At 40.1% G+C, this 20,334-nt stretch overlaps 2 protein-coding genes across 9 annotated transcripts in view; one reads left to right on the top strand and one right to left on the bottom strand.

Annotated features, from left to right (window-relative positions):
- The first annotated feature begins 4,607 nt into the window (after positions 1-4,607).
- Positions 4,608-10,983, top strand: Fam217a (family with sequence similarity 217 member A). The gene is made up of 5 exons (XM_042680349.1): positions 4,608-4,670; positions 5,894-5,978; positions 6,100-6,113; positions 6,950-7,017; positions 9,786-10,983. The coding sequence occupies exons 1-5, from the start codon at positions 4,608-4,610 to the stop codon at positions 10,981-10,983; spliced, it is 1,428 nt and encodes a 475-aa protein (XP_042536283.1).
- Positions 10,984-15,580: 4,597 nt separating this feature from the next.
- Prpf4b (pre-mRNA processing factor 4B) overlaps positions 15,581-20,334 on the bottom strand; it is a 36,323-nt gene continuing 31,569 nt past the window's right edge. Inside the window, exons 15-20 of one of the 8 annotated variants that reach the window (XR_006147562.1) lie at positions 19,806-20,087; positions 19,350-19,484; positions 18,794-18,839; positions 18,195-18,281; positions 17,385-17,430; positions 15,581-15,765 (exon numbers count right to left, since the gene is read on the bottom strand). Coding sequence is in view for 1 of the 8 variants with exons in the window: in XM_042680313.1 (XP_042536247.1) it covers positions 19,884-20,087 (204 nt within the window). In the remaining 7 variants the exon portion in view is untranslated. Of the gene's footprint in view, positions 20,088-20,334 lie in introns of all 8 variants that reach the window. The other 7 variants (XR_006147561.1, XR_006147566.1, XR_006147567.1 and 4 more) reach the window with 7 other exon arrangements.

Below are 20,334 nucleotides of genomic sequence, written 5' to 3'. Positions count from 1 at the left end.
AGTTTGTGAACTAATCACTTAAACACAATGTAAATCTTGTGATTATATGGGTATTTTTGGCAGAACTCTAGCATCTGAAACACCGATCCCTTAGTTTATTTTTTCCAAGCAAAGTAGAATACATTACTCTAAACCTTCATTTTCATAAATAGAAAAGAACAAGCCATACCAATGTAGTGATCTACCACGTACCAAACAATGTGATCTATTCCATTGTCGTTCTTAAGGACTTCTGTTACATTAGTTATTGCACATTTAAATTCTGTAACCATTAAAACTTACTTTAAATGAAAAAGAAAGTGATTCTGTATATGCCATGTAAATTAACCCAAATGTGATCTAAACGGCAAGGGCTGGAATTCCTCTAGCTGTCTGAAGATTGTTGGCCTGGCTGAAATCAGAAGTAGATCACAAATAATTAAGATGCACTTTTAAATCCACTTATTATAGCTAATAGAATGTTAAGGTTTGCACTGATCACTGTTCTGCTGAACACAATGAAGACAGAAACTGATGGAAGGAAAAAGGCTTATTCCAAACCAGCCCTGAAGAAGACAAAGGCCATTCTTCATCTCAAAGCAACTCTAGAACATTTAGGGCACAGAGGTTTTCTAGGAGCAAAAAGAGTGTCCAGAAAGAACATGGGCAGGATGCCCAGATGTTGGGTGATGTTCTCACCCAAGGGTGGGTCTTCTGTCCTCTTCTTGGTAAGGATATCACATGAACTTCAATATCCTGCAGCTACATTACCGAAACCTAATGGGTCAGGGTAGGAGGGGGGCTTCTGTGAATTTTTGGGAGCTGTGAATGATTAGGAAAAAAATTGAGACAGGAAAATAGGAGAGAAGACACACACACACACACATACACACACACACACAGAGGCAGCTAGCCAGACGAAACTAGCACTGTCGCTGCTCTGTAGGAGTGGGGTTTGGGTACAGATTTTATGCTTTTATGGGTTTAGGGGGATTGTCTTAAACAGGTGGTTTTTAGGTAAAGCCACAGAAAGATACCAGATGGATAGAGATCATGTTTATTCCAAACTCTGTCCATAGATTTCATCATTAGGCCAAATGAAGTTGCTGTCCCATCCCAGCATAGATTCAGACTCTGCCAAGCAGCCTCAGTGTCATTCTGCTCACATGTTCACATTCTTTCCTCAGAAGTAGCAGCACCCCAGCACCCCCGGTCCTCCAGTGATGCTTATTTATACCTTCTCTAGACAAAAGCGACATCTGGCCAAGGATAGCAACATAAGACTGCGCATGTGCGATCATTCTCAAGGCTATGTGAAGCTACTTAACGTAGGACATGTGTATATGTGTGTGTGTCCAGGCTAGGTGAATTTGCAGAACCAGTTGAATCCTAGGCCTTGGGAAGTGCAGGCCCAAAGCCCTCCAAAATTATGGTGAGAGAAATCTAGTTTACCGTTTATCCCTCAGGCTGTCTTCCTTTCCGTGGACTCAGACCATGATTTGAATTTCACATAGGAGAGAACAGCAAAAGAATATTCCATGTGCAATCCACACAGCACATTTTCTGCACTAGCTCACCTCGACATTACACATTCCACCTGGCCCTTGGTGTTTCTCTCTCTTCCATAGTTCCTTAAGCATGGCCTCTTTCACATTCTCTCTAGGAAAAAAAAAAAACAATTAGAGAGGAATGAGAGAGAAAAGGAAAGAAAAGGAGCAAGAGATGATGTCCCATGAACATTTCTAGTGTCAAATAAAAACTGCTAGCAAGGATGAAGAAAAAAGTGCATCAAAGGTGAATGTAAATGAGTACAATCATTGTGCAAAGCACTATGGAAGTGCAACTGCTGCAAACTCAGCAATCCCACTGCCAGGCATTCAGAAAAGGGAATAAAATCCGTGTGTGGAAGAAACACCCAAACTTCTAGGTTCATTGCAACCACAAGGATAAGTAATCAACCCAAGTGTCCATCAGTGGATGAATGGAGGAAGAAAATATGATATGAGATGATAGGTTTTAATATGTATCATATACAAATATATATAATTTATATATATTTTGCATATATTTTATTAACATATACACACAGACGTATGTGTGTATACACACACACACGCACACACACACACATATATATATATACATGCTTTGAATAGAATATCACTCAGCCAAATAAGCTAGCCATGGTTCAGCTTTTTAAATGAGTAAGATTTCAAGGGATCAATCATTCATTTTTCTCTAATTCTGATGTGGTAGAGAAAACCCTGTTCAGAGTGATGGCTAACAACCATGGACCAGCCTGGCAAGTGATCTGCTGTGCAACTTTAGTTTGAGCCACCAGGTCTCAGCCTAGGAGTCTGAGTATCACAGGATCAACTTGTCTGATTTGCAATTGCATCCAGTATATTGAGTTTTTCAAGACTATATTTTATTTTCCTTATTTGTTTTTATTTTTTGGTCATGTGCTGTCCTGAAGCTTGAACTAAGGGCCTCTCACTCTCCCTTGATTTTTTTCATTCAAGGCTGATGTTATACCATTTAAGCCACTCCTCTACTTCTAGCCCCAGACTGGCTGTAAACTGCAATCCTTAGATCTCTGCCTCCTGAGTAACTAGGATCACAGGTGTGAGCCACCAGTGCCCTGCAAGATCATGATTTCCTTTCCAAGGACAGATTAGAGCTCTGTCAAGCTCTTCTCCTTGCTGCCAAGAGTCTTCCATGCCCAACCAAGCATGTTTACCTGTTTATCCTGGCAGTTCATTGTTGACCAAATTGATCCTTCTGGGTAACAGAACTCTGGATCGTTTTTTCAAGTTAGGTAGATCTTTGTGATTCTTAGGTAAATGGCAATTGCTATTTTTTTGTTCCAAAGAGGACTCTTGATTCTCCTGAGCATCTTTCCCTGTCGTTGGGCCACGGTGGATGGGACAAGGTCAGCTGGCTTCCAGAAGGCAGAGTGTTCAGTAACGTTCAGAGGGAGAAGATGATATCAAAGTTTCTCAAAGGAAGTGTCCTGAAGAGAGTGTTTGGCTCACACCAAATGAGGTGGGAGAATCTGGAGGACCAGAGAGAGGATTCCAGCCCTACTTTTCCTGGTTCCAGAAAGTAAGTTCTGACACTGAAAATTAGATGAAAGTGCAACATGAACTTGTGCTGTATGGCTAGGAAAACAACTAAGTCCAGACATCCTCCTGCTGCAGGAAGACGGAGGTGGATGGGGCACCTGCACAGACTGGGGCACACAGGGAGGGACCCGGGCCTTGGGGTACCCCCAGAGAGGACAACGGGAATGACTCATGGACCAGCCACACTGAGGGGTAAGAAGCCCCAGCCCTAGCCACTTGCACCCCACCTGCTGCCATTGAGACTGATCATGATGGGGAGGGGGAGGGAACCTCTCCCAAAGGAGTCTCCTCTACTCATTGCCTCCCTACCCTATGCAGCCCTGAAGTTCCTACCCCTGGAATGCAGCCATAGCCTCTTCCAGGGTCCCTTCCCAGGACACACACCTGAGGGGAGCAGCTTACCCTACTCAGCAGCTGGCTTCCTCCTGCCTGTTTCAACTCTAGAGCAAATAGCAGGTGGATCTAGATAGAGCTTTTTCTCCCGTAGACAATACAATGTAAATCATCCACCAGGGATTACTACAGTGGCTTTGTCATTTTTTTCAGATAGCCTTATTTTAGTCCACTGATGGTTCTTTACTTCACAACTATTTTTTCCCTTAAATGATAATGAGTATTTTAGACAGGATAGTAATTTAGTGAGGAGGAAGTTGTCAGTCCCATAGGATGGTTAGTATCTCCTGAACCTGCTTGAAGTTCTTATTTTGTCCATAGATGAGGCTTTGCTTTCAAATGCATTACTTTTTGTTTTGCATGGTCAACAACATGGGCCCAGTTTTATAAATTCCACCCTATGTTTTTTTCCAATTTGTATTCTATTTCCTTATCTAATAGCTTCTTTCTCACCTTTAAGCTTAATTTCCTAATCTCTGACAGTTAGACCTCCCAGTTCACTCTTGTATGCTGTTTCTGGTTCATAGGGTGAGTTCATAGGGTTACCTCCACCCTATCCCCACAGTTCTCCTCTGCTTTGTAAGTAGGGGTAGAGGTGAACTGAAGATGGAACCCAGGGCATGAGCAGATTAGGCAACCACTCTCCCTCTGAACTATATCCCAGGACCTCTAAGCATTTTTCTTAGCTTCCTTTAGATGGGGAGCCAAGATATACACTCTCTGTTTCTGTCTCTCTTTGTCTCTGTTTCTGTGTGTCTCTGATTGTCTCTCGCTGTTTCTCTATGGAACTCAAACTTAGGGCCTGGCCTAGGACTCAAACTCAGGGCCTGGATGCTGTCCTTCAGCTTTTTCACTCCAGGCTGGCACCCTACCACTAGAACCATAGCTCCACTTCCAGCTTTTGGTGGTTTATTTGAGACCAGAGTCTCACTTTTTTGCCCAGAATGACTTCAAAATAGGATCCTTAGATTTCAGCCTCCCCAGTAGCTAGGATAACAGGCGTGAGCCACCCAACTCAAGCTTATACTTTCCACATACAAATGTAGACCTTACCCCTAAGTGTGCTTATCCTACAACCTGTATAGGAGACAGAGGAGTAGCTACAACAAAATGGAGCGAAGAAATGGTGAGAGTTACGACACTAACCTCCAGGAGTCAAGCATCACTCAGGAGGTATGGCAGATGCTCTTGCACTTGAACTTTAGGCAGCAGCTCCCATAGCTGACACATAACTCTCACTGAGTCTTCCTGCAGAGGTAATTTTGCTCTGCTGGCTCTTCTTGTGCACTTTGTACTGAGTTTTCCCCTGAGCATATTTGAGATAGCGGGTGTGGGTGGGTGGGTGGAGGGGGATTTGGTTTCTTTTAACAAAGAGAAATTTAGCTTCTCCCTAAATCTCAAAACATTCCTAATTGCAAATGTTTCAGTATAAAGATGCTCCCTTGTCATCAATCAAGCAAGGATCACCTTTTTACTTTTTCACAAGGTATTTTGGCCGGAAATTAGGCAGGTGGGATATCAAAGATATCCAACAACTTCCCAACCTTAGGAAATTTTACAAACCAGAGGACTAGCCTTCCTTACCAGTTGATACATTTGTATATGCTAATTTCACTGTGTAAAAAGCTCAGTTTTCACAAACTTTGCTTTACTGGGTTAAATATACGGCTATTTCTCTCATATATGACTCCCCAAAACACAGAGCATAAAAACCGGGCCTCCTACTCATCCTCTTGAATCAGAATCTATAGCAATTTTTCAATTTTATTTTATTTTCCCAGTGCTGGGGACCAGAGAAAGGGCCTCACACATGCTCAAGTGCTCTGCCACTAAGCCACACCCTAATCCCCAACTGTTATTCCTTTCTTATTGTTATTATTATTTCCAATCCTGAGGCTTGAATTTAGGGCCTGGGGCTGACCCTGAGCTTTGGTGCTCAAGACTGTAGTCTACCATTTGAGTTACAGTTCTAGTTCAGTTTAAGAGTTTTGCTACTCTTACTTGCCTTGGCTGGCTTCGAAGTATGACCCTTAGATCTGAGCCTCGTGAGTAGCTAGGATCCCTGGTTTGAGCCACCAGCACCATGCCTTGTTAATATTTTAAATCAATGTTCAAATCCTACTGCCAACATTTTTAACCAAAATGAGACTGAAGCCTTAAATAATTGGAAAATTCTTTCCATTTCCTGAATAGTAGGTGTTCCCAAGCTTGTATTGGTTTGGTAGGAGAAAAATCTTATCACACCACTGCTTCTGTCATTGGGGAAGCAGAGGGTTATGGAGCTCTGTTCCTGTTTTCCTATCTCCCCCAAAGAGTGTGTAAAATTGTGTACTTGAGCTTTACAATTTTCTTACTCTTGAAGTTTATCCTAAAACGAGTAACAAATATTGTTTTAGAACTTATCTCACTGGAAATTGGATTTGGAAGTACCTGTTCTTGAAAATAAAATCCTCCCACCTGGAAGGGATAATGCAACAGGTGGTAAGAAATTCTGGATGTATATATTTATGCTGGAATAATTACTTATATTGAAGGGAGGTTGTTTGGATTATTGATTGTTTTATATAACTATTAATTGTCATTTTTATATACATTCTTCCAGGCAAAATTAACAAGGTAAGGATATTTGGTTTAAAATAATTCACAAAATATATTGTCTGAAATAATATATATGTTCTTGAAAATTTTTGTTTTTATTCCTCCTCAAACTTAAAACTTTATAAGCTGGGCATGGTGGCTTGCACTTGCTACTCTAACTACTCTGGAGGCAGGAATTGAGAGGATCATGGTTTGAGGCTAGCTTGGTCAAAAAGTTCTTGAGTTCTCTTCCCAACTAATAAAATCTGGGCATATTAGTGTACCCCTGTCATCTCAGCCACACAGAAAGAGTAAATAGGAAGACTGTATCCAGGCCAGCTTGGGCATAAATGCAGGATCTTATTTAAAAACTAAGCTAAGCAGGGTGCTATGGCTCACACCTGTAATCCTAGCTACTCAGAAGGCTGAGATCTGAGGATCAGGGTTTGAAGCCAGTCTGGGCAGGAAAGTCCATGAGATTCTTATATCCAATTAACCACCAGAAAGTCAGAAGTGGAGCTGTGACTCAAGTGGTAGAGTACTAGTTATGAGTGAAAAAAGTAATAAGGAAGAGCACCCAGGAAGTGAGTTCAAGCCCCAGTATGAAAGAAAGAAGGAAAGAAAGAGAAAGGAAGGAAGGAAGGAAGGAAGGAAGGAAGGAAGGAAGGAAGGAAGGAAGGAAAGAAGGAAGGAAGGAAGAAGGAAAGAAAGGAAGAGAAAGAGAAAGAAAGGGAGGGAGGGAGGGAGGGAGGGAAGGAGGAAGGAAGGGAGGGAGACAGGGAGACAGAAAGAGGGAGGGGGGAGTGAAGGAAGGGAGAGAAAAGAAAAATATCATGCAGTTTCTGAAATATTGTCCATGATTTTTCTATTGCCAGAACAGTAAACAAAGGATATTTCATTTATGGAGTTATCCTTTTAATGAAGGAAATACCATGGAGAACAGGTAAGAGAATAGATTCTTCGGAGGTGATCTTATCTCAGCTTCCTTCTCCATGACAAGTGGAAAATAAAAGAGCTTTCTTAGGGATGTTGGGATTATAAAATTGAATAATCATGATGTCTCAGGGATGAAAGTTTTGATACCAATAGAAAAAATTATTGTGCTGCTGATGCTCTAACTCAAAGTCTAGGAGCTGTCCCTTAGCTTTTTCACTGAAGGTTGGTGCTCTATCACTTGAGCCACAGCTCCTCTTGGCTATTCAGTAGTTAATTGGTGATATGAATCTCATGCACTTTCCTGCCTGGGATAGCTTTGAATTGTGATCCTAAGATCTCAGCCTTATTAGCTAACAACACAGGTGTGACCCATCAGCACCCGTCTTCAATGAAGTATTTTATTTGAAATTTTTCTCTTCCACATGTCATACACAAAGAGTATCAATAAAGATATTTTCATGTAGTGTTAGATATTTCAGAGATTCCTATTAATTCATGTTGTTCTCTACCCCCTTCCATCCACTACTGCCTTCCTCCTGCAGATTTCTTTCTCCTTTTACAGTATATAGTACATGGACTATATCTGTTAACTAGTATAGATTTGAAGTGATTTGCCTGAACTTTTTCAAAAATAAGGCAGTATTCCTGCTTAGCTAAATGAATACATTATATCACTTTCTGTAAAAATGAAAGCATTTCCCCAAGATTTAGATTATGCTTTTTTTTTTTTTTTGGCGGGGGGGGGGGTCCGGTCGTGGGGCCTGAACTCTGGGCCTGGGCACTGTCCCTCAGCTCTTCAGCTCAAGGCTAGCGCTCTACCACTTGAGCCACAGCACCAATTCCAGCTTTTTTCTTTTTGCTTATGTGGTGCTGAGGAATCGAACCCAGGGCCTCATGCATGCAAGGCAAGCGCTCTACCACTGAGCCACCTTCCCAGCCCAGATTATGCTATATTTAAGATTTTCTTTATTAAAAGATGTTGAGACTGCCCATCAACTAAATGCTTCAAATCTTTCAATGTTAGCATTTCTAGATATCTTTTTTTTTTCCTGAAATGTTGCCCAGACTCAACTTGAACTCCTGAGTTCACATGATCCTTCTGCAGGCACCACAGGTGTGAACTGTAACACCTTCTTCTCTAAGTGCTTTAAAACAAACTAGAAACTCAGCATTTTGTTTTGTTTTTGTACTTTTACAGTTTATTTTTGTCAGTTGTGGGGCTTGAACTCTTGCCTAGGCACTGTCCCTCAGCTCTGCAGCTCAAGGCTAGCATTCTACCACTTGAGCCACTTTCTGGCTTATCCTGTTTATGTGGTGCTGAGGAATCGAACCCAGGGCCTCATGCATGCAAGGCAAGCACTCTACCACTGAGCCACCTTCTCAGCTCTACAGTTTCTTTTAAAAAATAGTATTTCTGCTAATGGAGAAAATTTTTTTTGGGGGGGGGGGTCCGGTCGTGGGGCCTGAACTAGGCCTGGGCACTGTCCCTCAGCTCTTCAGCTCAAGGCTAGCACTCTACCACTTGAGCCAAAGCGCCACTTCCGGCTTTTTTTTTTTTTTTTTCTGCTTATGTGGTGCTGAGGTATTGAACCCAGGGCCTCCTGCATGCAAGGTAAGCGCTCTACCACTGAGCCACCTTCCCAGCCCCTAGTGGAGAAATTTCTAGGAACTGTTGAAGGCAATTTTTGTTTCATAGGCACTGTTGACTTCGTTTCTTGTTAGAATTGTTAAACCTGCAGTGGCTAACACGGAAACCTTTCTTTAAAATTTTCTTTTTGCCAAGTGCTGGTGGCTAATGTCTGTAATTCTAGCTACTCAGGAGGCTGAGATCTGAGGATCATGGTGTTTGTTTTTCCAAGCCCTGGTAGGAAAGTCTGACAGTCTTATGTCTACTTAACTACTATAACAGCCAGAAGTAGAGCTGTGGCTCAAGTGGTAGAGCTCTAGCCTAGAGCAGAAAAGTTCAAGGACAGCTCCTGGGCCCTGAGTTCAAACCCCAGGACTGGCACACATTTTTTTTTTTCTTTTTACCAATCTGGAGACATGGCTCAGATGGTATTTGCTCAGCAAGGACAAGGTCCTAAGTTCAAACTTCTGTGCCACTGCCATCCCCACCCCCATTCTCCCTAGGTTCCTTTTATCTAATTCCAAGTTAAAAACACTTTACTATAATTTCAGTTTGATAGCCTCTTCTGCAGACACCAGAACTGCACATACAACACAGGCAAATACATATAGCTAGCCATTGTTAACTAGTGTCTATTCATAAACACAGTTAACCATTCTTAGATATCATAACTGCCCATTGCTGTGTGCTGGTGGCTTATGCCTGTAATCCTAGCTACTCAGGAGGCTGAAATCTGAGTATTCCAGTTCAAGACCAGGTGGGACAGGAAATTCCATGAGACTTTTAGCTCCAATTAAACAGCAAAAAAGCCAAATGAGGGTACAAGGCCCTGAGTTCAAGCTCCAGTACTGGTGTGTGCATGCACGCGCGCGCGCACACACACACACACACAAAACTGCCCCCCCAAACAAACTACAATCTTTCTATGCTTCCACAAGTCTTTTCTTAAAACAAATGTGTGTATACACACACACACACACACACACACACACACACACACACACACACACACACACGTATGTAATTTGAAAATTAACCTATTTCTATGTCAGGTATCTTAACCATTCCTTGACAAAAGTTACTTATCATTTAATGGCATTTTAATTCTAGTCAACAAACCATTAATGACTTTTTTTTTTCTTTTTAAGGGAATTAGAAAACTCTTCGGTGGAAAGTGGTGCTAAAATAACCACAAATAACTCAAGGATCTTCCATCTAAGCCACTCCTTAGCAAATGCTCTAGCTGACCACCCAGTGATGATACCCTTAGGTCTCTACTGGCCCTATGCGGATGGAGACTTTTTAAAAGCCAGAAATGATTCTCATATTAATTCAAACTCAACTATAGAAAGCTATAGTGGTGATACTTTATCTATCCCACGTTGGAACTTAAAATCTGGACACAGCAGTTTGGAAGAAAATTTAACAGATGAAAGTGATTTATCGGAAGGTGAGAAGACCAGTGATAGTCTACTCTGCTATTTTCAAAAGATGGAGCTGAACTTAAAGCCAGAAACAATAGAAAACATGGAAGACTCTTTTACTGAGGAACCAGCCGAAGCGTTTCTATATCCAGATTTCCTGCCCCCTCCTTTCAATACTCTGGACTTGCACAAACTTGCCATCTCTAAATGTGAAAGTTGGAAGATGATAGTGGAACCTCCAGAAAACCCCCTAGGGAACCTGATAAATCGTTTATTGGAACTGGAAAAATTACAACATGCCACTATACAAAAAGAGAGGCCACGACCACAGTCAACTTTCTATACTCCCATTGTTTCTGAGCGACCCTCCTCTTCCAAAGCTGTGTTGAAACTGAGACAACCAAAACTTCCTGACCCTTCAAGTTTGCAGATAGCTTGTATAGATAAAAGTCGAGAAAAGAGAAAAAACAATTCTGGATCTAGCAAGCCTGAACAAAATGCTTCAAGATGGAGCTGGAGCAATGCTGGCAAATACAAATGGAATTCTAGACCATCATCTTTTAAAAATTTATCCACCACAAAACAGTTGACTGCGACTTGTGATGATTTTAAGAATCCCAAAAATTCCATTTTAAATCCATGCCAGGAACTGTCACCCAAACTTACTACTGGGCAAACAACTCAATCATTAATTAAAATGGTCTCAACAAGATGTCTGCCACCACCGTCCCCAGGACCGATTTCACCTATATCCTTGTCTTTTCCTGAAAATCAAAGGGAAGAAATTAAGGCACCAAGGAACAAAAAGAAACCTTACAGAAGAAGTATACTATTGAACAGACCATTCTATATTCAGAAACTAAACTGTTTGTCACCTTCATTTATAGCTAAGGGTAAGCACTCTCCTATTGCTCAAAAATAACTTTCATATAGAACCATACTGTACAAGTAAATCTGCTTTAAGAAGCCCAGCCAAAACACAGTTTATAATTGAGAAACAAGTATTAAGAACAACCTCCTCAACCCCCAAATGATTGCTTGGCATATGGAGTGGACATGTGGGAAAGTCACTGTTGAGATGGCTTCCACACTTGACATTTGACTTTTTTTTTGCATGTTAGATTTCAGAGATAGTTTTCTTAGCAAACTATTGTATTCAGGAAAATCAATCTTTTGTGATTGTTTTTCGGGTATAATTCTATAGTCAATAAATGGTATAATTGACTTCCTGCTGTTTTTCTTTTGTTATATCCTATTATATAATCATGTAAGTTAGTTACCTGCAGTGATTTTCCTTAGTCCTCTCTTTGACACCTTTTCCCTCTCCTTCTGTACCTCCACAAAGCTGATCTCTGGTCATCTGGCCCTTCAGTTAAAGAAGCTGCTGTTCCGTTAAGGGATTTTACTAGGTTCTTCCAAATCCTTAGCAACTATTTCTTAGATCCTTCTTTGTAATCTACAGGAACTATTAATTCTCTTAGGTAGAAAATAACATTTTCCCATTTAGACCTAATAGTTAAAAAGTGTTGGAGGAGCAGTAAAACCACAGTTCACAAAGTAGCCAAAACCATGTTATTGGTTTATTTTTCTCCCAAGGCTCTACATTGCTGTGAGTCTTAACCCTGGCTAAAGGAAACCCAAACAACTAAAAGCTCACCCACTAACTGGCAGGTAAGGAAGGGATGTGATGGACAAACTTTAGAGCACCTAAAAATCAGGGAACAGTTAAAAGTCCTGATTTCAAGGTATATATGAAAACCCAAGTTTTGGGGAGTAGGATCAACATCTGTCCACTCCATGTGATTCTAATGCAGAATGTTTGTGGATCACACTTCAAAAAATGCGAAGGGAAACTACTGCAGCTTGTATAGTGTGTGCTTTGGCACAATGTAACTTGGTTTTAAGTGGATAACGGAATTCAAAACTAGTTTTAAACAGTACAAAGTTAAAATTTCACATACTCCCACGTACTAGGTAATGCTGCCAAGTTGGCTGTTATTGATTTTGTGTAACATCTTCCCATGTCAGACGGAATATTTGAATTAGGGTCGCATGATCCAGATTAAAGGGCAACTCATAAATATATTACAAAATAATTTTTTTTTTGGTCAGTTGTGGGGCTTGAACTCATGGTCTGGGTGTTATCCTTGAGCCTTTTCACTCAAAGCTAGTGTCACTTCCGGTTTTCTGGTGGTTAATTGGAGATGAGACCCATGGACTTTTCTGCCCAGACTGGCTTTGAACCCTGGTCCTTAGATCTCACCCTCCTGAGTAGCTAGGATTACAGCTGTGAACCACCAGTGCCCACCTGTTTCCTCTTTTTTACCTTTGTAAGAGAGCAAGGCTTAAATAAATTTCCTGAGGGGGGAGAGCAAGGGGACGGGGGGGGGGGGGGGGGGGGGGGGGGGGAGGGAGATGGGGGGGGTGTTACAGCTTTTAGGTAACCTCAAGGAAATTTCTAGAACCACAGTAATGCAAACTTAGCCAGGGCACCTTAATCGAATTGACCTGCATCCCATAAAATGGGTCTCAAGGTAGCAATCCTTTCATAGGACTTCTATTTTCACTCAGTTCCAATTCACAATGACCCCTCTTGTTTCTGTTCGATCATTTTTACTCTGGATATCTTTGATATCCATGTAATTCAAGTCCTCAACATTACTCTTTGAGCTCTTTGACTGTTCTCACTTACACCTTTACTTACCTGGATTTCACCTCCTTGCCTTTATGTTTATAATGATCTAATTTTCCTAAGACCTTTCAATAGACATGCCTGCCTACTTCACCAGCGTCCTGATAGGTAGCGGGTACTTTTAACTAGTGATCAGCAGACATTAAGTATCTGCCTGGCAAATGGACTGCTTCCATCTTTGGGATAGTTATGAGATTATGGCCACAGCCATGACTTGTTCTGAGAATTCTAGGCCAGACCTGTCACTGAACAGTGCTAATACTTTAAAGTTTTCCTTGACTTCTTTGTGCTTTTTTTTTAATTGGTAAAACAGATGGATTACCCTTTATTTCATGCAATTGTGAGAACGGTGGAGGAATGACAATGTCAAACAAACTACAACTACAACCTACTTCTTGCAAGGAACATGTCAGGAAGGACATGGTATAGGTCAACAAAGACACAAGCCCAAAGTTCGAAGACCAAGGGCTGAAGAGGGCCTTAGAGATAGAAAGAAATGACAGGGAAGTGCACCATGGAGGCAGAGGCCATGCAGGTAAGAGTATCCAGAGCCATTCGACAGATTCTGTATGGAAGGACAGCTTCAGTTCTTTTGAATGAAGGAAAAGGAATTCATCCTGGGCTTTAATATCTTCTGCTAAGAATATATACATATATTAATATTAGCTTTAATATGAACCCACCTTCTAGGTCACATGGAAACATATGGCAAGCAGATGAAAACGAAGTTAAGCACCACTGTGTGTGTATACCAGTCACGCCTCACATTCTTAATGGCCTTTTCACTAAAGGGCTCTAAGCCATAGCTTTTTGCTTGTTAACTAAGATAAAAAAAATCTCATGGACTTTTCTTCCCCAAGCTGGCTTCCAACTTTGATTTTCAGACCTCAGCCTCCTAAGTAATTAGAATTACAGGCATGAGCCACCAGCACCCAGCCAAGCACCAAATCCGTACCAGCAATATAAGCAGGTTGATTTAGGACGGGGCTGAGAGGGAGTGCTAATGAGCCAGGGGCCTAAAAAGTGGGGGAGGGGAAGGAGCTACTGAGCCAGACACCCATGGTTCACACCCATAGCCCTAGCTACTTAGCAAGTGTGAGGCGCTAGTACTCAAACCCTAGTACTGCAAAACAAAATTTAAAAGCAAAAGCTAGGTAAACATTTAGCAGAGTTTCCCCCAACTATACTCTAAAATGGCTTGAAATTTCAGGGATATGGCAGAAGTACTGCCATCTCAATTATGGAGCAAAGGAACTGATATTTTTTTAAGATCATTCAATAAATTAACGGAATATTTTTCTGTGTCTGGCTCCTAAAACTAGAACTAGTAATTCTGTAGAAAGCACACAAGTAGCAATGTCAGTTTGATGCTGGAGATACTTGGCTCAAGAACAAGTTGAGACGGGTGTAGGTAGCTCTTGCTTTTAATCCTAGGGACTCAGAAGGCTGAGATCTAAGGATCATGGTTTAAAGCCAGCCCTGGCAGGAAAGTCCGTGAGATTCTTATGTCCAATAAACCACCAGAAACCTGGAAGTGGCACTGTGACTCAAGTGGCAGAGTGCTAGCCTTGGGTGGACAAGCTAAGGGACAGCGCCCAGGCCCAGAGTTAAAGCCCCACGACCGACAAACAAACAACAAAAAAAAACAAGGTGAATTCACCACTGTGAGAAAATTAGAAGGTAACCGAAAATTGTTGAAAACCAACTTTACCATAATCTTCGTTGGACTGGAAACATTTTGTGAATTTATCACACAAATTAAAGCAGTTCCATTCAGGATTTTTTTTTTTTTGGGGGGGGGGGGGGGCGGGGGGCAGTCCCGGGGCTTGAACTCAGGGCCCTGGGCATTATCTCTGAGCTCCTTTTTGCTCAAGGCTAGCACTGTAACCCACTTGAGCCACAGCGCCATTTCTAGCTTTTTCTCTCTATGTGGTACTAAGGAATAGAACCCAGGGCTTCATGTATGCTAAGCAAGCACTCTACCATTAAGCCACATTCCCAGCTTTATCCAGGAAAATTTAAATTAACTTTGCACATACATCCTATCCTCATGTCAGCTTGTTCCTCATGTGGATCTTTCTAGGTTCTCTTCAGAGGTCATGTAAGTTTGTCTAGGTTTTATAGTATTCATTTCAACACACACACTATACACCTGACTGTGTACCAATCCAATGCCCACAAGACCTCTACCTGAGGTAGGTTATTAGGTAGATCCTGATCCCTATCAGCCTAAGCTGCAGTGCTTGCTCCAGCTGGACTGAGCCTCATCTACAAGGCAGACACTTCTACCCCCAATCCTCCAATTTTGCTTTGCATGCACCACATAGTCATACTTGCATACTCCCTTATTCTGATTTGAGAAAAATGTGGGCACAATGACAGTCAGAGCCCAGTGTAAAAGGCTTCCACACAAGCAATGAACCAACCTACTTAAACCATTGTAGAAAATGGAGTTAGCTTATCACTCACATTTCCATAGCTAGATACAAGAGCACTGGAATATATAACAGACTCATGAATATACTATTCTTCAGTGTCCTGCCCTTACTGCTTTGAAAACATTCTGATGTGCCTGAGGAAAATGACAAGCTATTTCCATGCTGGGGGTTTTCTGAAGGGCAGGTTCTGCTCAGTAGTGTGACACTCCATAACTCTCCATCACTTCAATCACCACCCCCAAGCCCCCCATCCCCGCCCCAGTCCCTAACCTAATTTGAACACCACAATACTTTTCAAAGCAACTAAGAAACACCAGATAACTCAAAACTAAATGTAAAACGCTAAACTCAAGCAAAAGAAAAAAAAAAAAAGCAAACAGCAGGCAAGATGTTACCAAGAGGCTTCTTTATTGAGCTTACCCACAAGTCATTTGGGAACATAAGCTGTTTAAATCCAAGTTACAATTCAAATGCTACCAAGGACAATTGGGATACACAGTGAGCACTTTCAGAGACCAGCTTCTGTATCTTGACCACTAAATGGAAAGATTCTTCAGAAGAACAGTCCCTTACCCTATATACAGAAGAAGAAAAAGTAAGAAACCCACAATATCTCAAAGTAACTGAAAAACATTATACTGTCAATTTTGTGTAAATCACTGACATGTAAAAAACAGCCATGAATTTATGCTGGCACTAACATACTATTAAAAGTATACTCATGGTGGAGCCCAATTGTTAATGGTGTCATAACTAAAGGAGGGAAATTACAAATTTGATGATATGGTTTTGTATTTCCAGTATTTAAATGTTTGGCCTAAATTTTAATTACTTTGTTTCACTTCAGAGTTCTTTTAGCTTTCTGCTTATGAATGATGAGGAAGTACAAGTAAAGCAGAGTAGTAGGAATGCAGATCTGGAATAAAACAGAACATTACATCTGAACACCTCTACCACATCCTATAAAGCATCACATGCTTTGTATTGTAAAAATGTCTTGGGTATTAACTTTTGTTAGGAAATTAAAAAAAAAGGAGTAATTACAATGTCAAGTCAAAATTATATTACCTTACAACACAGAACAATTGAGAAAGGTGAGTGAAATGAGACAGCCATTGGAAAATGAACAGGATGCTGATTATTTTTGGTAGTGCTAGGAAATGAACCCAGGACCCTGGGCATACTAGGCAAGTACTCTTACCAGTAAGCTATCACCCTGAATCCACAGGATGTTAAAAGGCTAAATACAGATATTACAGGGTTTATTTTTGACAGGAGACTCTCCTTGTTTAAAAACTCAATAGCCCATCATTTCTGATGGCCTCGGAGGACCAAGTTTACATAGAATGTAGACCTATATATTCCTTCTACCCTAGGGAAAAAACTATGACATCTTTGATAGCTATGCCTAAGACTCATGAGGCCTCAAATCTGATAATCACTTAAGATTTTTTTTATCCATGAAGCATGTAAAAAGCCAAAACTTCATGACAGACAACTGAATTTGAAAAATATTATTCTGAAACACGAATACAGGTTTGTTAAGTAGGATTACGTCCTAACTTACCTCAATTTAAAAAAGGTCTTAAGAATTCCAAGAATTCTGCCTCAGCAAATCAAAATTACGTTTATGTGTGCCAGGCAGTTTACAAGGTTCCCCAAACAGATAAATCTAGGAATGGTTAGGTTTGGAAACATGAATAACCAACATATAGTATCATCTTTCTCTTTTCTTAAAGAAAAACTGGTAGTGACTGAATATTTTACCTGTTTTACAACCATGACTTGCTAAAAGTCAGAGAATAGATACTGGAATTGAACAATGATCTTAAGAACTTAGTTCTTTCTTGCACCTGCCTAAAGCTGCAGGGCATCTTTAGATGCTCACTATTTCGGCAGCTGTGGTCTTTCTAATAATCCTTAGGATTATTTGACCACCAGTTATACGTGATCTTATTTCCCCAGTCTTTCATACCACTGAAGTTGAGCACTGTTGGTTTTTTTTGAGGGAGGGGGGACATGGCAGGAAATATGGCCAAATGAGCACTTTACAAACAAAATACTACAGTAGCACCACCACTCTAAATACCAAACACCAATGAAACCCAAATCATAATGCTGAAAACTTAAAAAATTAAGACAAGAATTAAATGGAGAATTCATTTTTTTTTAAATCTTTTATAGGACAGAAACCTGAGCTCATGTCTTCTGGTTGTCATCATCTTCCACTGAGCTGCACCTAAAACACAAAGAACAAGTAACAAGCAACTTTGTTTTTTAAAGAATGACTAATAGTTCTGAGGCATGAACTGTTTCTAGTGGAAGTTAACTTACTAAATAATTACATAAAATGAAGCCATGAAAACCACCAGAAACATCAAAATATCAACTATTTTGAGGGTAAATAACTACAAAAGATTTGAATACGCAGCATATTATCACCAGATAAAGTAATGGTGGGAGAATCACTATCCAGTCATTAAGGTGGAGAAGCTGCACCTGTGATGCCTTAATTTAAAAGGCTTCACTCGACCTGCAGATGAAATCACCTTACATTGATTTTAGTAAGTCTAAACCACGAAGAGATGGGTGTAGGTTCAGAGGTGGCTTATTATATCTCTATCACCTTCCTGGCTGTGTAGTTCATTTCATGTCTTTAAATGGAACAAAACCCACCAGGAGAATGCTATTCTGATTTTCCATTCTTGAATGCACCAAAATGTGCATGCTTGTTGTAATTAGGTGCCTGGGTAAATAAAAAAAATCCCATTTACAATTTTAAAATGTTATTTAAACCCCTAAAATCTGTTTGCTTTCCATACTCTTCAGGGAGACAAAACATTAACTTACCCCCCAAACAGAAATGATTACATACAGTTTTCAGAATTTTTTTCTACCATGGTAAAAATATGAAATCCTTTGTGTTGCAAAACCAAGCTGATTTACATGATTTTGTTTAAAATTGTTGCTAAATGTTTATCTACACATGCTGTCAGAAATAACCTTGTTAAGAAGGTGAAGCTGGTGTCTCAGCAAATCAGACCCCTTGGAGAAGGCGTCGAATGGCCTGTGCCCCGTTTTCCTTTTTCTCTTTCCGCACCATCAAAAGGAAAAGTGAGAAAATAGCAGAAACATTAGTTAAATCCTGAATGATACCCTGTAACCTACAGGAATAATCTCACTAAACTGTAAGCTGACAATATCTGTAGGACTTATTTTGGGATGAAATAAGTATAGGACCCTAATTATTAATAAAATGATAAATTTTGGCCAGATTTATGTCTTTAAGAAATAATACTTTCAGTTACTTTCAGGAGAACGATAAAGGTTACTTTTAACTATTTACAGTTTACCTGACTTACCAGCACTGAAGACAAAAATCTTTTAAAAATGGCTACAAATGCCTTGTTCACAAAAGCCTTTATTATCTAGTGATGCATACTGAGAACATACAGAAACCTGCATGGTCCACCACATGCAGAGGAACAATCTTCACTTTACAGTGAGTGTCAACTGTTTTATGCAATAGACAACACTTCAAAGTCACATTTTTAAAGAAAAGCTTCATTTACAAAAGAAATAAAAGGTAAAGAAGCAATTACCGCTTTTAAAAAGCAGCTGCTTTGTTCAAGAGTGGAAGGTTTATGCCTGTATCGAAAGACAACATGATCACAAATAATGAAAACAATGAACAAATGAAAAACATTTTTACCATAAAGCAGTACACTTTCAAAAATGACATACAAATAGTTAAAAATTTCATTATGTTGTCTATCTAACCTTTAAATATGAGGACTTTCAGAAGCAGGCCTCAACATTTGTAATTAGTAAATGAAAACTGCATTGTTTCTATGTCGCTAGGAACTGTATTTAACAAAATGTATAGAAAGTCTATAGCAAGTTGATTTTAAAAAAGGAAATAAGAAACAGTACACTGAAGGCGCTCTACCCATCAAGCGCGTACTCTTCAAATTTTACATGTGATGAACAGAACAGAAATTGTAAGTATGCCACAGTTGCAATGCCAAAAAAATAAAACAAGATCAGTTATCAAACATGCAGGGAATTCTGCCACAAAGCTAATATCCCTCATTTGTCAATTATTATTCCAATAAAATAACATCTTAAAACACCAGTGATGTTGATGGTTTAGCTTACCTTCAGTGTACTGAATGTTGTACACAACCTGCTTTAAAAGAGGAGACCATCCCTGCAGGCAGGCTCAAGAAGGAACAGACCCCCTTCGGCACTGACTACACCAAGGGCATGCTGCTGTGGCCTGCACACACACACCTAGGAAAACGTGAATATAAACAGCATTTATGCTGGCCATTGTATCCGAAGACCAAAATGAAGCCAAGTCTGCTAACAAATCAACCACCCAATATTACTACTCGAAACAGATGCTTTTGTCTTTTATGGGAACTGCAACCATATACATTAGTACTGTAACTTTGTGCAGTCTTGCCAATTAAACAGTTCAATAGTGAAATTTCACATAAGACACAAAACAATTAACTAGCATTTCTAAAAGGAGTATCACCCTTGGTGTTAATTCAAATATATCATGCTTCCTCAAATTTGCTGGAGAAATATATTTATAAGTTTATATACATTAATAATAAACTGCTGTGAAATTTCTTCAGTCTTTGTATTTAATTACTCAAACCCTTGGAGTTTCTTCATCTCATTTTAAATTTTTTCCTGGATGAATGCATGCTGTAGGGCCTGGTTGATGCTAATTCGTTTGGCTGGGTCCAACATTAGAATCTGGTCCAACAAGTCCTTTAGCTGGTGTACTTTTTTACGTTGGTCTTCAGGAAGTCGCTGGCACCCAATCAAATCAGCCAACAGGTCCTTAGTTGGGTTAATGGTGCTCATGACAGTAACTTTCTCCTAAAAATAATTTTTACAATGCATGTCTCTAAATAAGTTACTAAATGTATGTTAACATAAATCAGATTTTTGTCTACCATCAACAGTAGGAAGGTATTTATATAAATCATGATAAACTACTTTTAAAATGTTTACATGTATTACATCTTTTTAAACGGCAACTGAAAAACTAGAATGGAAATGACTCCAGAGTGAACAATGAAAACCGACAGTAAGAACCTACTTACTGCCTAATCTGTGCTTTCCC

Source organism: Dipodomys spectabilis, unplaced genomic scaffold (genome assembly GCF_019054845.1).
Source record: "Dipodomys spectabilis isolate Male_0828 unplaced genomic scaffold, ASM1905484v1 ptg000059l, whole genome shotgun sequence".
NCBI lineage: Eukaryota > Metazoa > Chordata > Mammalia > Rodentia > Heteromyidae > Dipodomys > Dipodomys spectabilis.
This window is presented reverse-complemented; position numbering and strand designations above follow the sequence as displayed.

Coding starts and splice junctions, on each gene's coding strand:
- Fam217a (XM_042680349.1), top strand. CDS start 4,608: ATGGAGCGAAGAAATGGTGAGAGTTACGACACTAACCTCCAGGAGTCA. Junction 4,671..5,893: donor AGTCAAGCATCACTCAGGAG/GTATGGCAGATG, acceptor ATATTGTTTTAG/AACTTATCTCACTGGAAATT. Junction 7,018..9,785: donor GGAAATACCATGGAGAACAG/GTAAGAGAATAG, acceptor TTTCTTTTTAAG/GGAATTAGAAAACTCTTCGG.